Raw genomic sequence first — 22,923 nt, forward strand, 5'->3', positions numbered from 1 at the left:
GCATTTCTGAATTCAGGGGCTTGATCGAGGCTCTGCGCTAGCGGTATGTAGTTATAGTCGGCAAGTTTCCTGCATTCGCGATCCGAGGTCGATCAAGCCTTCCAGGGATGGGCATGACAAGATTTGCCAGCTTATTGGTCTTGCCTCTCGGCTCAGAATACAGAGATAACACAGATAAGAGCCATGGCGTGCCTTTTTCGGATCCAACTTGTGTCTCTTCAAGTGGAAAACATCTCCGCATTTTCGAATCCTTCACAGTTGAGACACGAGTCCCTCGCTTTGGTCCAGACTGCACTGAGTAGTCTGCCATCGTATGCTGGTAAACCCAGGCCATGCATTAGAGGGAAACGGCGTGTGCCCTTTAGCCTTGCATCTTCTGCCATAACTCATAAACATCATAGCGGGGGATCAACAAAGGAATAGGTGGGCGGACGACAACACTGCGCTCTCAATGGTACCGTATTCCCCGAGCTTATTAGCGGGGACTACGAACCCGGACAACAATATTGGGTTGTCTGTGTACACCGTTTTGGAGCCGTGCAGATCATGCCCGTATAGGGCTTCAAAAACGCAGCCTCTGGATCGATGATTCGAGGACCTCTGGTATCACCGCTTCTCTACCGAATATCTTGTCCTTGTAGGCCATGCAGTATCTCATAAAATCGATATATGAAGTCATCCACGGTGATGTTGACAACGTCTCTTTCTTCTCATACGGTCCTGCGTGTTGTGCCATTATAAAATCAGGACATCACTTACAGCTTCAGAGATTCGTCAACTGAGATCTGCCTCCACAAATATCGGCCAGGGGCCAGCCGGGAGTGGTTATCAGCGACACTCTCCCCATTTGCACATTCGGCTTCGGACTTCATGATATCAATAATCTTTGTTGCGTCCCTCACTTTAAAGAGACGCAATATTCTCGACAGGGACGCTTTAACAGAAGTGCTCCGAATTTGCGTTCTCACAGAGTCATGCAGTGTCCCATGAAATCCGCAAATGCAAGGCCTTTCAAGTGACATTCACAATATCCCACCATTCTTCTTACCCTGTCCTGCATTATTTGCTCACACCACCAATGCTGGCCATTTACATAAGACAGCGGAGTCGAAAATGTGAAGGGAATAGCCTTTTCAAATGCACTGTCTTCCGCGAATTTGATGCTGCTGATTGCTGCCAGGATATTGCATTTGTCCACAGTGAAACAAACAAGACATTTCTTGATGGGAAGAAGAATAGTATGTCCCCACCATCATTCATGGTGCCAGGGGCCATGCAGAATTTCATAAAATCCAAGGATATATAGCCTTTCTGGATAATATTAATGCCGTTGTTGTTCCTTATATTTTGCGCCACACTATCTCTGCTCCCACCAATACTGATGCGTGGCATGAACGGTGAAGATAATCCAAGTTCAAGGGATGACTCTTTAGCCCATTTACACCTATTTTACCGAATCTCACTGTTGCTGTGGCGGCCGCCTTTCTTGATACCATCAATCGAATTGAGGATGGCTTCACATATATGACAGATGTTCCTTAGGGGAGCAAACCAAATCCAGTCTCCGCCGTTGTCATCATTTTGTAGGACCATGCAGTATCCCATAAAGTCCGAAAAGATATGGAGATTGGCAGCAATCGACTACCTTCGTCGAAAATATCTGCCGGCGTATGTCTCGTTCCTTTCGGGGCGATAGGGCAAGGCTTGATATTTGTCAGCTATGATACAGCATGAGAGCATATAAGTATATATGTAGTAGGGCTGGTCTCACAACGCAAGAAAGGGACAAGATAGGAGACATATCGATGGGTGCTGGGTGCTGGATACTAAATGGTGATAGAAGCAGTGAAAGAAGATAGGAAAGAGGAAACATCGAAAAAACAATGAGAAGACCAGGATGCTTCTACCAGTGGATATCACAAAAAACTCTTAATATAAAACAAATCTATAAATTGACCTAGAAACATAACACAAACCACGCCCATCCCATCCATCTGTCTATAAAAACCAAACACGAAAAAATCGTCAAATTCGTCGATAATATGGGGTCTTGAAAAATATACATACATACAAAAATAAAACAATAGCAAACTCCCTCATCCAACTCTGACTCTTCTTTTACTTTTCATCATGACACAGGGCAGCAAGTGTTTAGTCCCGAACAATCATGTGATCCCGAGAAGGACCAGTACCGATGTACTTGACGGGAACACCGCCGAGACCCTTCTCAATGAACTCAATGTAGGCCTGCGCGTTAGGCGGCAAGTCCTCATACTTCATCGCACCCATGGTGTTGCTCTTCCAGCCCGGCAGAGTGACATACTCAACCTGGATCTTCTCGAGTTCCTCCGCGCTAGCGGGGAACGAGTTGTCAACGCGCGTGCCATCGGGCAGGATGTACGCGACACCGACCTTGATCTCGTCGAAGTCGTCAAGGATGTCGAGCTTGGTCAGGTTCAGCGCGGTGTAGTGGTTGATGGCCTGGGAGTAGCGGCACAGGACGAGGTCAAACCAGCCGCAGCGGCGGCGACGGCCGGTGGTGACGCCAAATTCGCGACCGGCGCTTTGCAGCTTGTCGCCGTGTTCGTTGAGTTGTTCGGTGGGGAAGGGGCCGGAGCCGACACGGGTGGTGTAGGCCTTGACGACACCGACGATGTGGGTGATGCTAGTGGGGTTCAGGGAGAGACCCTGGATGGCACCGCCGAGGCCGGTAGACGAGGAGGTGACAAAGGGGTAAGTTCCGTGGTCGAGGTCGAGCATGAGCGCGTTGGCACCCTCGACCAAGGTGTTGGGGGCGTTCTTGTACTCTTGGAGGAAGGTGAGCTGGTCGACGACGTAGGGCTTGATGATCTTGCGGTATTCCTGCTCTTGTCAGCTCCGCCCGTAGTAACCGGATAAATGAAGGGAAAACAAACCTTGAAAAGCGCAATCTCATCCTCAACATTATAATCCAACTCCCCAAATCGCGAACGATACCCAGCATCCAACGTCCTCAACTTGCGCTCAAAAAGCGCCTCATCGAGAATCTCACCAACCCGCACACCTCTCCGCGATGCCTTATCGCTATAGCAAGGCCCAATACCCTTACCCGTAGTACCAACCTTGCGACCACCCAGCTTCGCCTCCTCAAGGCCATCCACAACAGAGTGCAAGTTAAAGCAGACGTGGGCGCGGTCAGAGATGAAGATGCGCTTGCCAGCGGAGGTCAGACCCTTCTCCTCCAGGGCGGCCAGTTCCTTGAAGAAGCTGGGGACATGCACGACGGTACCGGCGCCGATCAGGTTGACGCACTTGGGGGACACGAGGCCGGAGGGGAGGATGTGGAAGTCATAGGTGATGTTGTCGTGGACGATGGTGTGGCCGGCGTCTGTGAAGGAAAATAATGGTCAATCCCGGCCTGTCCACTTTATGTAGGAATAGACTTACTGTGACCACCAGCGGCACGAGCGCAAAGAGTAGCCTCTTGCGACAGCATGTCTGTAATCTTCCCCTTTCCTACTCATCGTCAGCATCATTCCTCCAATCCCCGTCCAAGACTCTGAGTCAATCCCCATATAAGGCACTCACCTTCATCACCCCATTGCGAACCAAGAACAATTGTAATCCCCATGGTTTCAGGTAGACACAATCAATTCACTTCAATTCAATCAGGAAAAAAAGAAATGTCAGAAGGTACGGAGCGGCCGCGAAAACCTCGCAACCGTCAAATCAACCAAAGGCAAAAGAAACCCGCGATCGGTTGTTCTTTGCGGAGGAAGATGTGGTTATATTGTCTGCCCCGCTGGTCTGATGACTCAGCTACGGCACGGACGCTGTATCTTACTGTATTTTACATTTGCGGTGAGGCCGAACTGCGCAAAGAGAGAAATATTACGGTATGGATGCTGTCACAGCGGGGCTTCGTGCGTGGGGCCTGCCGTTTTCGGAATTTTTATGCCTGGGGCAGAAATTTCTACCGGTATCGGAAATTGGTAGGGTTAGGTTAGGGCTTCGCCGCCTGTCCTGCATACAAGGTAGGATGCTTTCAAGAAATAGAGAAATAGACAAATTAGAGATAGGAACAATTCTATCGCTCATGGGTATTCACAATACTCCATTCACTCAACCACTCAGACCAGACATCACCAACGCCAATCCAATGCCAATCGCAAAACGTATGCAAATGCAACAACCAGACCAAACCACCCAACTCTTTTAACAATACCAATAAGAATAACAAGAAAACCTCACATCAACTTTCCCCCATTCAAAAGCCACTCCCGTAACTCCCCCAATTCCAATATACACTCCCGGTGCAGTTCACACGCCACATCCCAATGCTTCCGGACCTTGACGTCTTCTTCAATCGCGCGCAAATACGCAGTATACCCGCCTTTGGCGCTTCCCGGTAACAGATCGTCAACGCTGTCTTCATTATCGGGGTCGTTGTTATCTTCAGCATCCGGGTCATCTTGGTTGATCTTAAGTCGAGAAGAATCGCCAACTGCACTGATCCAGCCAGGCGCCAGGCCAGATTCGTTGGCTTCCTGGCGGGCATTGAAATGCCGCAGCATCCGGCGGTTGAATTCATTCCACTCGCGCATGTAGGTGTTCATTTCTGCCACGTACCGTTCCCATGCGGGCCGAGGGAGCACCAGTTGAGATCCGATACCGAGCGGGTTCAAAGCTGGACGGCGTGGTCGCTTGGGCGGATTTGGACAGGCAAGTTCGCGAGGACGGATGTCGCGTGCAGTTTTCCTTGGGACTTTGGCGCGTGATTCGAAGGGAAGGGTCACGCTGATATCCTGTAGGTCGTCGATGCCCCCCTTGGAGCTAGTAAACGGTGCTGCGTCTTTGAGGTCCTTCAGGTTGAAATCTTTGGAGTCGGCTTCCTTGGTCTTGCCAACATTGACTGATGGTTGTGATTTCAATGGCTGCTTGTTCTCAGGCGCTGGCGGTACAGCAGTTGGTTTGACAGGGGTATCATCATCAAGATCCATGGCTTCACCACCCTCATCAGCCACCTTATCAAACTGCTGTTCATCCTTATCTTCCGCGGCTACTTCAGCCTCCTCGGCTTCAGTAGCAACACTCGCGGGCTGCGGTGTCGGCCGCGTCTTCGAAGCCGCGGGCCTCGTCTGCTTCTTAGGGCTCCTTGCACGAGCAGCATTGGCCTGAGCCTGTTTCCCTTCGTTTTTCGGTGCGGCCCAGGACATATTTTTGAATTGCTCAACCCAGTCGTCTGCAGAGAATTTGGCTCCGACAAATGGAGTCGGTTGCTGTTGGGCTGCCGATCCCGAGCGAGAAGAATCCTGGTCCGAAGGGCCTGCTGACTGTCGCGCCCATGAAGCTGAGTTCCGGGTCGTTGGCCGTCCACGAGTATTGGGGCTTTGTGTTGCTCGAGTCGTATCCGGTTCCGATGGTTTTGGCATGAAGAAACCGAACCAGCCCCCTTGAGATGCATCCTGCCAGTCTTTGGCGGAGAATTCCTTTCTCAAGTTTCCATGGCTACTACTCTTAGATTGGCTCCTATAGAGACAATAAGCCAGTGCACAGCTACCAAATTAAGAAGAGGAGAACGTACGGATCCATCTCAGGCTGAAAGTTAGCCGACGCAAAAGTCCCAGCAAATGGATTCCTAGGAGCAGCAGCACTATCCGAATCATGTCCTTTTGAGGTAGTCCCAGTTAGTACAGCGATACGCGTTATCGTAAAAAGGGTTCGGTCTCCGATAGTCAAAGCGGTTGTCCCAGGGGTGAGTGTTGTGAGGATGGTTTTGGTAGTAGTGGTAGTAGTAGGACTGATAGTAGCCAGGACCAGGGCCACGGAAGACCGTCTGGGTGGGAAAGAAGTGCTCACCAGTTCCGGAACTCCAGTCCCGCGGGTCAGCCGGTTTCTGATAATGAGGTCGTCGTATTCTGCTCTTCGGGACGGCCTTGGGTTTGTGTGATGACGATGGTACGTTCCTTTCATATGGGTCATCGGTTTCGCTGTCGTCGTCGGCATCACTTGAGCTCGTGGAAGGTGCGTATGTCCGGTTCCTGTTCGTCTTCAGATGAGAAGGACTGACGCTCCGATGTCTGCTTGCTTCCGATGGTGGTGGCGTCGGACTGGGTGGGTTTGTCCGAGAGGCACGACGAGTACCATCACGTCCGAGCCAAGCACTGGAGAAGAATGTCTTTTCTCCACTGGCGCCGGCATACTGACTCCTGGCTCGTTCCTCTGGACCATCTGCTCTCTTGGCGGTAGGCGAAGGGATAGAGTTGTCGAAAAAGTAACCTGAGTGTCGCGAATCCCGGGGTGTACTCGTGTAGGCGGAAGTGTTTGCAGCCATCGGCTCATCACCACCCGCGGTACCCGGCGCAAAGCCGTTCTTCCTCCTACTTGCCTGAGCACGAGTCGTTCCGGCACCCTCTGTCGGCTTGGACGATGTTTTGAAGTACTCATAGGCCGATTTAGTTCTCGGCGTGTGACCGGTCGATGTCCCATTGGCCTTGGCTGTACCCGTACGACCAGTTTTGGGGTCAAAATTCGACCAGCCAGACGCGTTCGGGCTGCCGTTCTTCATACCCTGGAATCCGCGAAAAGCGTCAGCCCGAGTCTGTCCTTCATCCTTCTTGCCCCACGATTGCTGAGGCGCTGCCTTAGCATAGCTAGCGTATCTTTGGGCGCCGGACGACGGTCCATTGTTCGCTTGTTGACCACGGGCAGAGAACGGTTGCGAATTCGTAGAGGCGCCAGAACTGTGGCTGGCAGGGGCCCTTCGTGAAGTATTCGCTCTTGCGTGCGCGGCGTACTGCCTGCCATATCCAGCGCGTAACCGATCCGTATCATATCTCAACCGGTGTTGGGGATCACTGAGGATTTCATGTGCCGCTTGGATTGCCTGGAACTTGGCGATGAATTCGACTTCTTTCCCAGGATTCCTATCGGGGTGGTATTTCAACGCTGCACCAGTTAGCCGGTCATCCATAAATCCTGTCCACACAGAACTCACCTAGCTTTCTAAACTGCTTCTTAATATCCTCCGATTCCGCACTGGGCCCAAGACCCAAATCCGCATAGTAATCCCGTCTCACGTCTGCTTTCACCATTATGAAGACGTAGTCTCAGATATTCCGAGTCGTTGCCGTATCCAACAATAAATAATATATCGATCAAGTCGCAAGTCGCACACGACCTGTCACGGCAGGTCGAGATCAAAGCACGTATCGTGTCATTCGACGAGTTCGACAGCGGTGGTAATCGTATCGTATATAAATCAATTCGAACACTCAACAGGTATACCGGCGCAGAAAACAAGACTTTCTTCCGCCGTCGACAAGGCTATCAACATGATATTCCCGATCAGGGACTGGTTTTTTGTAGTTGGGAGATTTCGTGAGGGGTTCGTATCCGGTCGGTAGTCAGTTGCCGTGGGGTAAGTTGCGCAGTCGAGGAAAAGCGATCGGAGACCAACGCAGGAACAGTCGTAATAAACAAAAAAGGGAAAGAAATATATGAGAGGGATCTAGTCTAGAGTCAAGAATAATCAGTCTCGACCGACGCAACGAGCAAACACTGCAGAAGCAGAGCAGTGACAGCAGACAGATCTTACTTACCACAGGTTTTATCCCCCAACAACTCACAACCCAAGAAAAAGAAAGACAGTTCGCAAAGAGCGCGAACACAATAAGTTAAGTGTAAGTGTGCGTTGTCTAGAACCAGTTGGAAGGACGTATTGGTTGGTTGGTTGGTTGTTGTTGTTGTTTTGTTGTTTCGTTGCTGGATGGAAAGAATTTGGGCTTGTTTGGTTTGTTTTGCTTTGCTTTCTTTCCCCCTCCACTCTCCACCCTCCACTTCCAGACCCGGCGGTCGAATTATGGCCGGTTGCTGCCCAATGCGTTGGCCTCATTCTGGCTGGTTGAAAAGCTAATTATGGGAGGGTACTTGGGTGTACTTGTTGTACATAAAGTTTTGTTTGGCATTGTTGGGTATACTTAGGTACCTGGTTATCTCTGCAGCTTTGATACATAAATGGAGTACACGCAAAGGGTCCATGAGATCATATCTTTTATTTTAACATCATTCCTCGCATGACCAACCAGGATTCGTTAGATAGATACATGTGACTGGAAAGAAAAATCTGGAGTATGACGGCCCTATCCATCTGTCTCTGCCGTTGGTCCTTCTCCACCTGCACCAGACCCAGATCCCCCAAAGAAGAACCCTTGTAACATATCATAATTCGCATTCTCACTCCAATCATGCTGAAAGCCAACCGCCATTCCGAAGCCCAAATCGATCCCTACACTATGTCCCACCCCAGGCCCCAGGGACGGCATGATCTCATCATAATCAGGATTACCGTCAAGCCCCAGGGACAACTGATTGTCAGGATCGAAATCCAGGAGATCCATGCTCATCCCTGCTTCCTGGTTTGGGGTGAGTATTGGCTGTTGATTGGGGTTACTGGTAGTCACGCGGCCAGGGGACGTGCTCTGCTGTAAGTTGGTGTAGTACTGAGGCGAAAAAGGACTATCGTCGTAGTTACCAGTATATTCCATAGACGCCGCCCGTTGATGAGGCGCTGCTACTTGCGACGTCTGCTCTGGCACCAAGCCCGCTGGAGACAGTTCAGAGTATCCTCGCGCTCGAGTCGAATGAGGCTGCATCGAGCTCCTTGTGTTACGATCAGACCGCTCCTGAGCAACAGTGCTGGTATCACCGCCAAACAAGTCTTCCAGGTTCATATCAAACCGCGGTATTGGTCGTTGGCGCGTCTGCGGCTGCGTCTGCCTTCGTAATCCTGGTACTCTCTGCCGCCGGTCCATAGGATGATATCGTCGATACAAACCACCAACTGGTTGCGGTGCGTTGGCGCGAGAGTGTAGCGATAGATCAACCTGGTTTCCAAATCCGGTAGTTGAGAGAGACATCTGCACTGTGGCCTTGCTCATTCGTTCAAATGCGTCTCGACATGCTTCTGCAGGTGGGCACTTGTGCATCAGATCGCCTAAAACGGATGTTGCTGCAAGGACGGTAAAATCTACATCATCGGGGGTCTGCGGGATTAGTAGCCGTTTCAAGTAAGAATTAGCTGTAACTTACCAAGCGACTTCGAACCCAAGGCGAGTGCCAGATGGCATACAAGAATGATATCCCTGTAAGATAAGCATAAGCACATGACACAACATGAGCAAAGCTAGAAGTAGCCTACCAGCCATAAAAATATGATGCGTAGCCAAATACGTATAATTGACCAGCCTCAGTCGATGCATCGACCGGTAAATCCTGATAACCTTCTGCCCAGCCTCAGCAACCTTGTAATAAATCTCATCCTCATCTTCCGCATCATCAATATTGGAGAACGACGGACTCGAGACGTCCTCTGCCGGCGCGAGTTCTCCAGCTAACTCAGCGGGAGCCGTCAAGCACTGCTGGTACAGCATAATAACAGCTTGCCAGTAGTTCAACTCCAGGAATTCTACGGGAAATCTTACACCCGTCTCTTGATGTTTGGGAGCAGTCTCCTTCCATTCGACGAGTCGGCGATGCATGTCCTTTCGCCATGAGCGGAGGGAGTCAAAGCCCTGGAGGAACGGCGATGGTAGGTCAGAACGGGTGAAGACGTTGGCAGAGTGCGGAAGTCGTTGTCGGGCGAATCGCGCTTGTTGGTATTGAAGAACGTCTTGAATCTCTGATTGCAGAACGCGCAGCTTGAAGTAATGCTGCGCTGCATGTTTGTAGCTTGGTGCTCTATCGGGAGGTGTTATGATCCCAGATTTGGTAATGTACTTGTCTTCCAACAAGGACGGGAACTCGGTGCTGATAGCCTGGTCGCTGATTCCAAATGGACGGCCAACACAACAGCCGACAAGTCGGTCGAAGCTATACACGCACCACCAGAGCCGACGGCGTAGATCGCGAACCCATTCGCGACGTCCACGCTCACGAGTGTTGATGCGCGGTTTGGCTCCGTCCTCACCTTTGACCGACGAACGATCAACACCTTCTTGTCCGACATAGTCGACTCCGGTTCCGTCTTCGTAATGTAGACCTAGATCAACAGCTAATCGCATAGCCACCCCGACGATATACCAGAGACCCGGAGCGACGGGTCGAAGAAGGGCAAAGCTAGCCAGGAGAAGCACAGCTTGCAGTTCTTCCAACCCACCAAAACCGTCATTCGTCGCAGAACTATCCAGGAAAGACTCCAGATGCACCACTGCCGACGCATGATACTCCTCCGGCTGACATTGGTGGTCTGACAGCTTTTGTCTCTTTGGCGTAGATGGCGCCCGTGGTCGACCACCTCCTTGCCCGTCTTCTTCCGGGACACTCTTATCTTCGAATATTATTCCCGCGCCGATGGCAAACACGATATTAAGAGTATATAAACTTCGCGGTGAGCGATTCTTCTCATCGACCGCGTACGTGCGGTCCAGAAGTTCCATAAAATCAGTCCTGTGGAGGATAGGCATTTGCGGATTTGCGTGTTCAAAATATAGATCCACCAATTTCTCTGCCACATTGCGCTGCGGAAATGTAGCGCACTTCATCATTGGCCTGGTTTGCAGTCCAAAAAAGGAGTCTCGCATGGTACTTGTTCCTGTACCGGTGGCACTGTGGGGAAGACGCTCACTTGGGCGCATAGGACCTCGCTCTGAAGCATTCCCCGAGACGGAGGATTTGACCGCAGCAAAAACGACCCGGGCAAAGGAGATACCAGACGTAGACCCAAGATATCGTGGATCGGACGTTCCTTGCACTGAAACCATCCCGATATTAGACACCAGGTTATGTATCTTCCAGTTGTCATCTTTGTCGCCATCCCGACTTCTGTCAGTACCTGCCCTCTCATCTTCCTGATTTTCTTTGTGTTTCATCACCAATCGACCCTTATTCTCCGGCGAGATATCTCCCCCATGCAGAATATCCACACCATGCGACTCTCCCTCCTCCTCTGAATGAACAGCCATCTCCTCCCCAAAGGCCACGGCATCCATAAACTCCACACCCCGCTCCCTCAGCACCCTCTCCAGATACGTCACGCGCGCCTCGAGAAAGTATACATAACTCCGCGGAATCTCACGCTTTGTAATCGGATCATATCCCACACAGGGCACCCCAGCCTTCTCACACGATTGGCAACGAGGAAGACGCTGATCGCAGCGGTTTTTGCGTATTCGACATCGATGGCAGGCGGAAACATTGCGGAAGGCAGAAGAGCTGGTGTGTGCTGATGCTGACGGCGCGGATCCGTCTGGCGAGAACTGTTGGCGAGGATTCTGGGATGTTGTGGCACGGTCCTGGACTGGGGTTGAGTCCATCTCGGCAGCGAGAATATGCGATCGTTTCCTCCCCACCGGCATTGGCGTGACTGGTGAAGCAGCGTCAAGCATCACAGATTATACAGCACGCTAACTCTCGAGTAATCAATCTGCGCTAAACCAGGATCATGTCTTGCGAGTTGACGGTCTGCGCAAGCAAGGACGTGCAGTCACCATTCATCCCAGCATCCAGATAGCTAGCTGTATTCCTTGTATTGGTATCGGTAATCAAAGAGCGAATAATAATGCAACCCGACGCCCTTGTAATTGTATTCGATTCGTCGAGTCGCAGCGCATAGTATTATCGGAAAGCACAAAGTCACTGGGCAATTCTGCGAATGCCTGTTGGGCTGACGGGCACGACGTGGGATCTGAGGAAACCAGAGGAGAATAAGAAAAAGAGGAAGAAGGAAACATCGACTTGGAAGGCAGGCAAACCGGAATATTCGGGGATATTTCTTTTGTCAAAAAAGTTTAGTGTACGTGCTCTGACACTGACAAGCCCGTATCGGTCACTATCAATCAATCACAATTAGTTATGATAAGGCTGTTTGTCATCTTTCCCATTCGAGAGACCAGCCATACCTCGTCCAAGATCCATCAGAATTCTTCAATTGGGAAGAAGTCAAGCAGCAAGTGAAAGTAGCACAGGCATAATCAATTGAACGTAGGGGTTCCTGTTCCTGTAGCCAAGTGGGATGTACTGATGGCTGTATTTATTACAGTACCATACCCGATAACCCGCCTAGCAGGCAGATAATGGCGGTTCCGATTGGGCCGATAAGGACTGTCAGGTACAGCCTGTAACCGAGGCTTTCAACTGCGGACTGGAATACTAAGGGTTCCTCGCTATATATGAGCTTGAGTACGGAGCAGAGAATGTAGTATTGATCGCCTGATAGGAGCATGGATTGTGTCTATTTGGCCGTGTCTGCACAAGTACACAACAAGAGTTCCCCAGACCAGAGTATTGTACAGAGCAATGTGCCACATACCCCGCATTTGTCACATGGGGTTCACTTGAATGTTTTCAGAGTACAACTGTCTACGCATTGAGAGCAATCAAGTAGAACCAAATCAGGAGAATCTTCTCCTCATATCCCATTGCATGCAAAGACTTGTTGTCCAGATAACTTAAAAAGAGACGGGTAATAAGTAATGACAAGAAAAAAAAAGAGCCTCCCAGATGCATGAGTATCATCGCAGAAAATATCCAACCCAACAAAATGCCTGTAAATGAAATAGAAAACGAAGGAAATGAGCAAGCTTCATGCTTTTTGTGAATAATGCATCCAGTCTATAAACTGCGCCACCCAAGCTTGGAAGAAAAATCATCATGGTCTAAGCGAACGAACAAAAACAAAAAACCGACCGAATATGCAAAACTGGCTATGATCAAAACGCAAAAATGCCTCCAAATGTAGATGAAATATGCGAAGAGAAAAAGAAAAGAAACTGAAAGTTAAGCTTCCACTGGGCATGGTCGCTCAGGAACATCCAGCTTCATGTTCATGTTGGCAAGATCGAAATCATGATCGAGGCTGGTGCGGGTAGATGAGAGAAGTCTCTGTTCCTCCTCCGGCTTGGCAGCTTCCTTGCCAGCGGGAGAGAACGTGTTTTGGAACTGGGTCTTGGTGTCGTGGTGTCCGACCTTTTCCTCGGGCTGCGGCTTGCTTTCCTTGGGGTCGGTCTCTTCCATCCAGAAACTCTGAATGGCACCGATCACACAGACGATGCCACAGGCCCACCAGGCGAGCACGGAATAGTGGCTCTCGAGACCCTTGGAGTGGAGGAAACCGGTGACTGTAGGTCCGAAAGCACGGCTCAGACTGGCGGTGGAGGCAGCCACGCCGTTGATGGAACCGAGCACTTTGTGAGAGGGAGCGGCGTTGGCGAGGAGAATGGCGGTTGCGGGGAAGGCCATGACATGGAAGGTGATCTTGCTGATCAATGCAACGTAGGCGGCAGCCATCTGGATCTTTGCGGGGAGAAGGATGAGATAAGGCACGACCAGGTAGAGAGGAGGCCAGACGCAGAGGACGAAGCGGAACGTTCGGAGGGTGCCAAAGTGTCGCACGACAAATGGGAAGAGCCAAAGCTGGGCGATCATGGAATACACCCCCTGGACAGCGAGCATGAAACCGATGGTCTTGGTCTGGAGACCCAAGCCGCCAGTAAACTTGAAGGGGAGGGCAACATCGTCGTCGGATTTGGGTGTGCTGAGGAAGACGGGCATCAATTGGTCGAACGAAACACTGTGGCTGTTGGGGTTATTAGCGAAGCAGTTCGAAACAGTTGGGTACCAAAGGATGGACACTTACTATGCAAGAATTCCGTAGGCGATGATGTTGAAAACGACCTGCTTGGTGAAAGCCTTGGGTGTCTCCTCCTTCTTGAGTTGTCCCTCGATGTCGTCATCGTTGGACATGATAGGGCCCAAGCGGGGAGTGGACTCGTTGCTGCTGTACTCCGGTGGGGGCACGTCAAAGTAGTCCTTGTTGTCGGAGATATTCTCTTGCTCTGACAGCTGCACGCCCGAGCCCCAGAATTTGCCAACGAGCCAATGCCCAAGCTGCAGACCAAAGTCCCGCCGAAGTTTCTTCTCAGGGTGGGTCTCCTCCAGGAAAAGAAAACCGACGACGATTCCAAAGAGAAGGACGACAACGCAGACGACGTTGGGCAGCAGGAACGGGAACTGGTCGAAAATGGTGCCGCGCCGGAACAACCACGGGTAACCCTCGCATGGTGTTGCCAACGCACCGCCCATCGCGGGGCCAATGATAGATCCCAAGCACCAGACGAATGGCATGATGGAATAAGCCCGGGGTTGATGCTCCTTGACCGTGACAATTTCCGCTACCGTCGTCTGCAGGACTCCGATGTTGCCGTTCAACAGACCGCCCAGCGCGCGCGCAATCATGGCGGTAGCTAGGTTGGGAGCAAAACCAAAGACGATCATACTGAGGGCCGTGCCAATCAGACCCATGATCAGAACAGGCTTGCGACCAATCTTGTCGCTCATCCGGCCCCAGAACATACCGGCAGAGAACTCTGCGAAAGTGAAGGACGAGGTAATCATGCCGGCATAGAGGGCGATTTTGCGATCGTTATCTGTCACGTGGAACGACTCGACCATGTGATAGACATAGGGAAAGATAGACATGAAAGCGATTGGTTCGCAGATGCGACAGAGGGCTGTTTAGTCAGTAACCATGCGAGTACAGCATAAGGCTGACCAGTGAACATACCTAGTACGAAAAGCTGGCGCACAGGGAAAGTCGACCAATCATCGTTGCTGTTGCCGGCGCTGCCCTTCTCACCAGCCTGTCGCCGATTTTGTAAACACGAAGGCTTCTTGAACATCTTGTCGACTGTGTAAATTTTGTGGATTTTTTTAGACGAAGGAGTGGGAGTGAAAATCCGGGGTTAAAAAGAGGAGAAAAGGTCCTTTGACAGGACGAGTCCAGGGTTTTTCGCAAAGGAATGTAATTTGAGGGTTCTCCAAATTCTCCGTTGTTGCAGAAGGGAGGGAAAGGACCGAATTATGAAGGAAGGAGAGGATGTTGGGCCGTTAAAGGGGTTTCAGCATATCCTCCCTTGGTTTTTTTTTTTTTTCTTTTCTATTCGGTTTCTCGAAAAGGTTGTTGTATCACCGAAGTGTAGTGTATGTGGGGTGGTGGGAGAACAGTCGAATTGATCCGGAACCGGTAGTAAATAGTTGTAGCCGACAGACACAAGTAGCCACCGGATGTAGTAGAGGAGCGAAGAGAGAAATGGGATGATAAAAGATGAGAGTAAAGAAGGGGAAGTAGTGTTAGGTGTAGGTGTAGTAGGTGTAGTAGGTGTAGTAGAAGTAGGAGTACTTCGTAGGAGGATAATGAAAAGTATGCAAGGGAACTGCAGGAAATAAGATAAAATTCCAGCAGATCTCAAGAGGGAAGAGAGAGGATCTTAAATGGGAATAAAATAATAATGATTGTGAGAGTCAGAAGGGAAGGGAAGGGGATATATAGAGAGAGAGCGCCAGAGCCTGAGAGAGGTATCAACGGACTGTCATGCCAATTGGATCCATAACGGACAACCCTGTATGAGATGTGATCAGGCCGAAATAATTACTGAAAAATGAAAAATAAAATCAAAAAATAATAAATAAAACAAATAAAAATCAAACGTCAACGGTTCACCACATTTTCAAATTTTAATTTTTATTTTATTTTCAGGTTACAAACACAGCTGTACGGGTACAGATCCCAGCTGCAAAGTGGATATTCTGGATTCTCCATACAAACACAATATCGTCATGAATGATAACCCGGATCCACCGGAGGGGGTTAAGACTTAAGCTATGGTTCCAAACTGAACATAATCGGGGGCCTCCGATGATCCGATTGACAGAGAGAATAGTCACTATGGAGTATGCTCAGGTATAGGGGGTGGAGCCTCCCAAATTTCTCTTCCTTTCACACAGAACAGATCATTTTAGGGACGTATAATATTGACTCCGGGGAACCGGCTGCCCAAAGTACCGGCCAAAGTACTAGACGCAGAAATTTAAATTAATTTCGACTGATCGACTTTCCAGAAGGCCGGAAAAAGTGTGGTTATTGGTTTCGGAAGTTGATAGATCTCACTGCCCCTTCACGACTAATTTTTTTAATTTGTTTTGTTTATTTTTTCTGTTATTTTGTTACCTGTTAACTATAAAAATTTCTCCACTGCCGGAATTCTGGAAAACCAGCCGGTGTCCACTATTTCTCTCTCTCTCTTTCTTTCTTTTTTTTTTTGTCCTTTCCTTTCTCTGTATGAAATAAGGAAATCGCTGTAATAAATTACATACTACTTACATACAAACAATCGGAATCACTCGTTGTTGGTCTTGGGTAGAAACCGGATGACTTGCATGCAGATAACTTTCCCACCTACCGTTTGTTTGTGTCGGGGGATTTGAATAACATGCGGTGTAAGACCCTGTACGAGTCTTCACAGTACATACATACATGGTACACGGTTACCTACTGACAGCAGATCCTGAAATTCGGTATGTTGCCCGGCAAGAAAAAGACGGTTGAGTCAATCAGGAGAGAGAGATAGGGGGATACGGCATCCTATCACTATCACCACTACTATTATGCCGTAGACAAACAATGCCATGCGGTGTGGGGCGTGATTCTTCAAAACTTGGTTAATGCCAATAATTATAATACGGAGCAATAGTATAAGTGGTCCAAGATGAACACTCAACACGTCCTTACGGTGTGGACTGGCGCTATTGTATCTGTGGGCCCGATACAGGCGATCAAGATTGATATACCTGTCGTGTAGAACAAAGAGATCGAAAGAGACACAGAATACTACAGAGTAGACGGTTGTTTGCTATCAAATTCCCGTATTCCGTACTCCGTGGTCAATTGTTCAACTCTTCAGTCTTGACAATAAGCGCCGTATCCGGGGATGGCAAACCACCACCGCCAAGGACGCGAGGGGGTCTGCACACAATGGACAATATTGTACGGAGAAGATGCCGATGGATTTTCCCTGCAATCGAATCTTTCTTTGCTTCTTCGTCGGTCGCTTGCTTGCCAGCCAGGGGCCCAAGAGTACGGAGGCGACGGAATGGAACTACCGTCACAGAAAGGAATTCCCACCCTTCCTGCCCCCTGGTTTCACGGCCTATCCCTAGAAACCGTTGAGCGATCTTAAACTTTTTGGCACTGCGTTTGAGGTTGATTATCCCCCGACCGTGTATTTCCGAAGTCTGATTCCCACTGGGAAGCATGACTCGTCCTGCACTCAGCCAGCTGGAGCTGCGCTCGTTGGCGAGTCGGTGAGGAATCAGCCGCAAGGACGAACGGAAGTAATGGTCAAAAAACAAGAGAAAAACAAAAGATTTGGGTCCCTCGTGATCCCAGGTATACGAATAGTAATCCTGTTTCCGTGTCCACTTACACCGAGTTTCATAGCTAGTATTCCATCCTCTCCGTACGTTGCTACGCCGCCAATTCCATAGTGTTCAGTAGTGGATCTCATAGTGTCGGACTTAGTGCAGCTCAGATCTGGAGCCACGCGAGTGTAATACCACTTACTGTATGCCTAACATGGACGCGATAACCCTGAGCTGCGGGTGACTTCTCAATCCCCAATTTCCCAATCACGGTCATAGCGGACGAACGTGCGAATCTACAGTGACAATCACAACATTCACTGCTGCTAGTCCTGATACTAAGTCCGGATCGACGGTATCGCGCTAGGCGAGCATTGCCAAAAAGACGGTTGGGTATGTAAAATCGACAGGACGTCATCGTGCATCCGAAATTTCGGTGATTGATCTGACAGTAGTCTGTCTGTCGTAGCACTCCGTACTATGTACCCCAGCCCATGTGTACGGACAACCCGTAGTCGCAGCGTATAGAATAATTCCCGATAGCGGCTCAATCCTGCATATCCTCGGACTTGTTTGTTTGCTTAACGCTGTCGTTGGGCAATTAATCCTTCGATACGGTGAGTCTGTGTGTCTACAGCCCAGCGATAGGCCAATGCCCGTCGTTCCAGGCGATGTCCGAAGTGTTCTGCTGCCCAGTCCCTTTGTAAATCCGTCAGACCCGCGGGGTTGTCCTGTCTATCTCCCCTTCTTGTGCATGCAGAATACATGGGCATCTAACTCACCTGATAATGAGGGGTATTCTAAGTCTTCATCCTGTCACTCCGAGTTAGCACCGGCGGCGGGGCAAGCTATGATCTGGCGGTGTCAAAAACGGAGACTTTTCATCATAATACAGAAAAAAATGCAGCTTGTCCAGTAATTAGTCGCAGGAATCCTGATGGTATCCAAAACCTAGTGCGAAATCGTGTCCATCGTGACACCCATTCGGACACCTCGGAATCCTATACATGAATTCCTCAAATGTAAAATGTTGCGGCGTGACTGACCTGGCGGGTGCAGATCATGTGAATACTGCCCCTCCTCCGCCTTCTGCCCCTCCTTTATCATTTTTTCATCTTCATCTGTACTTTTCATCCTTTGGGCAGGACGTTCAGGCATCGTCTTTATAAGTACCTAGTCATAACAATGACGCAATGACGAAATGTTTTTCCACGTCATAACTTCTGCCTTGCTGCTGTAGATTGTCTTTCCCTGTTTGGTCACACTCACAGCAACATACTAGCGGAATGAATGAGCCCTCGAATCAACAAGCTGACATGCAAGACATGAAGCATCTGATACGACTGTATATGAAGTCTCAGAAAGGCTGTGGATTCCATACAGAGACAAGACTGCTTGCTGACGACATTCAGTGTTACCTGAAGGACCCCGGATAATCTGAAAAGCAGGCAGATTCGAGAGGAATGCTGACTGCCCGATTGGCATTGAATAGCTTGGTAGAGCAGTATCGGAGAGCCTTAGGACTCGAAAAGCTCCAGAATGGGATGTTCGAGGTTTCAGAAAAGCCCTTCCGAATTTGGACATATTCGCCAGAATCCTCACAGATGCAGTGTTATTCAGAGTGATTCCGAGGGAAATATTGAGATACTCATACTGTCGGCCAGTCCAATACTCGGCAGCAGAGATGGCGACTGCTGGATACACAGAGGTCGATGTGGATGTGTACGATGCAATCGAAAAACTACAACAGCACAAAGAGCACGCGATTATGAACATGCCCTCAGTCCACTCTTTCAAGGGATATTCCCAACAGCCACAAGACCATCCAGATGGAATTCCAGTATCGCTGTAAAGGCCATACGAGAATTACCCAACCAATGGACATCCCGAATTGAGGAACAAACGGCCGCCTTGACCTCTGATCTACGTCGTGTTCATCTCACAAGAGCATACGGTTACAGCGCTCCGGTTCGACATATGTACATAGCATCTACAGTACCATACCCCTGGTACCTCTCAAAGTCTAAAGGCTTTCTCTGATCCACCCGTGGTTTCTCCTTTCGTTTATCCCCACCCTAGGATTAGCTTCTCGTGGGACTTGGGTACTCATACATACGATGAGCGGTGTCCGAATTTCCAGGGATTACGGTAAATACTCCGAGCTAGTTGTTGGATCTGTTTGGTCGAGGAAATGTGGTTTTCCATCCGAATTCCATACTCCATGCGCATTCTTCAGGCGATTGACTTGATGATCAACAATGCTGGTGCCGAATTGTCGGGTCCGCCGTATGACGTCGTCAGGGGGTATGAATTCCTGCCACGCTGTACGAAATACAACTGATTGTTGCGGTGACCACAGTGTTCGCCGTCTGCCCACTGCTTCAGCTAGTGTTGATGTGACACGGGATCGGACTACTACTTTGGTATGGAGTCGACACTATCATTATTTGGCTGTTATTACTTACCAGTCTCTGTGTCTTGTGAATGGAGGACTCTCATGACAGGCAACGAGTCATGCCACGTCCCGGACCGTTTCCATTCGCCTCGCTAGAACAGTCAAGAGTTTCTAGAACATTTGCCACCAACATATTCGTTAACATGTCTTACCCAAAACGACAAAAATACCAATCGTACAGAACACTAGTACGTGTACAAGTACTGGTACCAATACAACTGTGACCGGTAACCAGGATCTGCTCCCCGGACCAATAATAAACCCCACTGTGGTGATAGATTGCTGTGATCGAGAGTAAATGCGAAACAGTGGATTGATGGTTCCCCCTGGGACAAAGCAGCAGCCCGAATGGAATTTTCATTGGCCGGTCCCTTTTTTCCTTTCGGTATGGAGCAGCCTAATTTTTTCTCCTTGGATCGGAAGACCGGAAGTTCGGGGAAACAGAAGTACGGTCTAAGAGACTTTGGGAAAGTACTTTGGAAAGGGAATGCTGATCATCATATCAGATGGGAATGTCCGTCCTTTCTCCATAGTGGCAAATCCTCCAGTCTCCAGACAGATAACAAAGACCGGGACAAACATACTTTAGGATCACTTGGACTAGTGACAGTTAGTTATCCGGACTATGTTCCTGGCGTACCAAACTCGGGTTTATTCTCCCGTAACCTTGTCCAGCAGTCTGGCACACTACAGAGGACCTAGAGGAATGTCCCACGGCACCGATACCCCTCCGGAAAGTTTTGTTCAATCACACAAAACAAACGTCACGGGATCCACTTAACCCTCAGCCAGCCTCAGCCACACCTTTCTCCATAACGAAGGCGCAAACTTCTTTGATAGCCGCTCTAAAATCTCCCACTGGCCACGCTGAAAACCCCGTCTTTTTCCCACCGGAATCCGGCCCCGGTGCCGCGGTGACGGATAACACCGGCCTTTCTTTACTTTCTTCTACACCATAAAGATTACGGATACAGCTGACTTTAATCTTCTCGGTCAAAGAAAGAAGAAAAAGAAAAAAAAAAGCAAGACCCACAGACATGTGAACTGCTGCAAATCCTGACACACAGCGAGTTCTCCCTTCCACCGGGTCCCCGGATCGCTTCCTATTGGGCCTTGCATGTGTTTGGGACTTCCTCCCGTCAAAACCCGTAAACTTGTCCCGAGAAGGAAAGTCTCTCGCTCCAAAATCGGGGATCGGGGATCGGGGATAATGGGGAATACAGCGTACTGGTACACTAGACAACGTTTTAATATGTTAGAGCGAAATAGCGGAATCGAATCGGACAAGTCTCGCAGCGATTGATTGATTGACTGATTGCCTGATTGATTAATTAATTGATACCACCCACTCGTAGATCAGACGGTATGATATCGCATTATGTGTTATTTTTTGGGTATGGAGTACGTACCCTGGTATTGGAGCAAATAGATTATGGGGCATCGAGGCTTCGAGAACCATGGATTTAATCAATCTTTTGCAGAGCGATTCATAAGATTGAAGTCCAGACCTTTTTCTCGTTTGGTTGAATTGTTAATTATGTGTCTACTGCTGGGATATCGGGTGGATGCAGTGCATCCAACACATCGGTGTGCGTATATCTCCTACCTCGCACTGCAGAACTCGATACACAGTTGTATAAGGAGTACTCCGTACTTCTCAAGAAGCTACGCCTTGTAAGGCGTGCTATTGGCAGCTCAACGGTAGCGGTCAAGTTGTACGACGCTGCATCGAGGCATTTGTATACGGCACAGCGAAGAAAGTACCGTATCGCAGCGCATGGATGTTGCACAAATTTACTGTTTACCTATCAGGGAATAAGCATATTCTACGTATATGTACCCTGTACCCTGTACTCGTATCCATGCAATGCAAAGTCATATCAGAGGCCACGATCCTGGTATATACACCGACTACTGACTCATTCGCCGATAGGTTGCATCGGTGTACCCTGCAACTACTTGTACATATGCCGATTTATCAAACGTGGCTTGATCGAAACCGGATCTCGAGTGGCTACATTGCATTCCGCATGCGCCAGTACGCAAATGACAGTCGCGGACACGGACATCTCTGGCACACCGCCGGTGAGGCCATGGCAACGCTGTACAGAAGATGCGATCTGAACACTTCGGTGTCTCTATCAAGAATAGCGATTTGTGCAAACAGGGCATTCAGGACTATGCAGTACAAGCACATCGTACAAATACGCACTCCATAACAATCCATTACCTCGACGCAACCTGTCCGATAAGCTCGGACACAGGTCGATCCTCCATCTGGCTCTGGCCACAGATCACATCGCAAAAGTACTAAATCTCAGCTTGCATCTGCAAACCAGCCATCATGCATGGTCCCTTCCGACCTGCTGCGCCGCCGTACTTTTGCCTCCTTCCTCTCTTCCTCCTCGCATCCCTAGGCTAAACTAGACACTAGGTCTTCTCCGTTTGTGCATTCATCCAAAAGCCCCAGCCTCCCCATGGCCCCGGCTCATGATACTAGTTAGAAGCTATGGAGTCGCATTTCGTCATAAGCGTGCCGCCATTCCCGGCCCCGGTGATTGGTCTTAGTTTTAAGCTATACCTGTATCAAAATCGAATTATCATCTGTCTATCTCGGCCGTTCGGTTCGGTCGTTCGTCTCGAGGTGTGATTCCTTCCCGGTTTTTTGTTGATGTGATGTGATCATTCGATGGTCTCGTTTCGTCTCAACGCTACACTCGACTGGGAAACCAATCCCGGTGACAAAGCACATGCCCATGCTCCAATGATGCACGCAAGCCAGCTTCCGAGAGTCCTGCTTTATTCAAATAATCTCATATCACATCGTACCGAGTACAGGTAGCCGTACCCGCATAGTATGCAGGACCGGAATGATCCATACCTCCCCCGTACTCGGTTGCATGGAGCCGTAATCAATCTTGCAGTTGCAGATGGATCGTCGATTGATACATGCCGGCCGGCTGGCAGCTATTAGCCGGTCTCAAACATGATCTCTGTGAGTATCCGGTAATGATCCTGGTCGGAACTGTTGTGAGTAGGTTAGCGTTTGATTGGGACGCAAGGAGTAAAGGTACCGCATTCTTCTGTAGAATGCCAATGGCGATTGCAACGAGGGAGAATGTCGCGAAGGATGAATAAAGATCGAGGATGAAGTTACGATGACAATCCTGCCTCAGGTATAAAATATAGTTCTTATCTCCACGTGATCTTATCGACATGATCGCGAATTTACGGGATGCCCCAGATTCAATCCTCTAACTCACCAAGTCGACAATTCTACTGTCATCATCTTGATC

At 49.5% G+C, this 22,923-nt stretch overlaps 6 protein-coding genes across 6 annotated transcripts; 1 reads left to right on the forward strand and 5 right to left on the reverse strand.

The window, feature by feature from the left end:
- Positions 1-2,151: 2,151 nt before the first annotated feature.
- On the reverse strand, positions 2,152-3,610 carry adB (adenylosuccinate synthase ADE12; the record flags this gene model as incomplete). The annotated part of the gene is made up of 4 exons (XM_043277332.1): positions 2,152-2,862; positions 2,916-3,367; positions 3,427-3,495; positions 3,568-3,610. The coding sequence occupies 4 exons, from the start codon at positions 3,608-3,610 to the stop codon at positions 2,152-2,154; spliced, it is 1,275 nt and encodes a 424-aa protein (XP_043135221.1).
- A 616-nt stretch (positions 3,611-4,226) lies between these two features.
- Positions 4,227-7,073, reverse strand: ACHE_30687A (DnaJ domain protein; the record flags this gene model as incomplete). The annotated part of the gene is made up of 4 exons (XM_043277333.1): positions 4,227-5,508; positions 5,564-5,648; positions 5,839-6,927; positions 6,977-7,073. 4 exons carry the CDS (start codon positions 7,071-7,073, stop codon positions 4,227-4,229), a joined length of 2,553 nt encoding a protein of 850 aa, XP_043135222.1.
- A 1,047-nt stretch (positions 7,074-8,120) lies between these two features.
- PPR1 (Zn(II)2Cys6 transcription factor) lies at positions 8,121-11,363 on the reverse strand (the record flags this gene model as incomplete). Its single annotated transcript, XM_043277334.1, has 3 exons — positions 8,121-9,023; positions 9,070-9,122; positions 9,179-11,363. 3 exons carry the CDS (start codon positions 11,361-11,363, stop codon positions 8,121-8,123), a joined length of 3,141 nt encoding a protein of 1,046 aa, XP_043135223.1.
- Positions 11,364-12,753: 1,390 nt separating this feature from the next.
- Positions 12,754-14,654, reverse strand: ACHE_30689A (MFS transporter; the record flags this gene model as incomplete). The annotated part of the gene is made up of 3 exons (XM_043277335.1): positions 12,754-13,552; positions 13,613-14,486; positions 14,540-14,654. 3 exons carry the CDS (start codon positions 14,652-14,654, stop codon positions 12,754-12,756), a joined length of 1,788 nt encoding a protein of 595 aa, XP_043135224.1.
- Positions 14,655-16,695: 2,041 nt separating this feature from the next.
- ACHE_30690A (uncharacterized protein) lies at positions 16,696-17,067 on the reverse strand (the record flags this gene model as incomplete). Its single annotated transcript, XM_043277336.1, has 1 exon — positions 16,696-17,067. The coding sequence occupies one exon, from the start codon at positions 17,065-17,067 to the stop codon at positions 16,696-16,698; it is 372 nt and encodes a 123-aa protein (XP_043135225.1).
- Positions 17,068-18,856: 1,789 nt separating this feature from the next.
- On the forward strand, positions 18,857-19,024 carry ACHE_30691S (uncharacterized protein; the record flags this gene model as incomplete). Its single annotated transcript, XM_043277337.1, has 1 exon — positions 18,857-19,024. The coding sequence occupies one exon, from the start codon at positions 18,857-18,859 to the stop codon at positions 19,022-19,024; it is 168 nt and encodes a 55-aa protein (XP_043135226.1).
- Between the last annotated feature and the right edge of the window lie 3,899 nt (positions 19,025-22,923).

Source organism: Aspergillus chevalieri, chromosome 3, assembly GCF_016861735.1.
Source record: "Aspergillus chevalieri M1 DNA, chromosome 3, nearly complete sequence".
In the NCBI taxonomy this organism is placed as follows: Eukaryota; Fungi; Ascomycota; class Eurotiomycetes; order Eurotiales; family Aspergillaceae; genus Aspergillus; species Aspergillus chevalieri.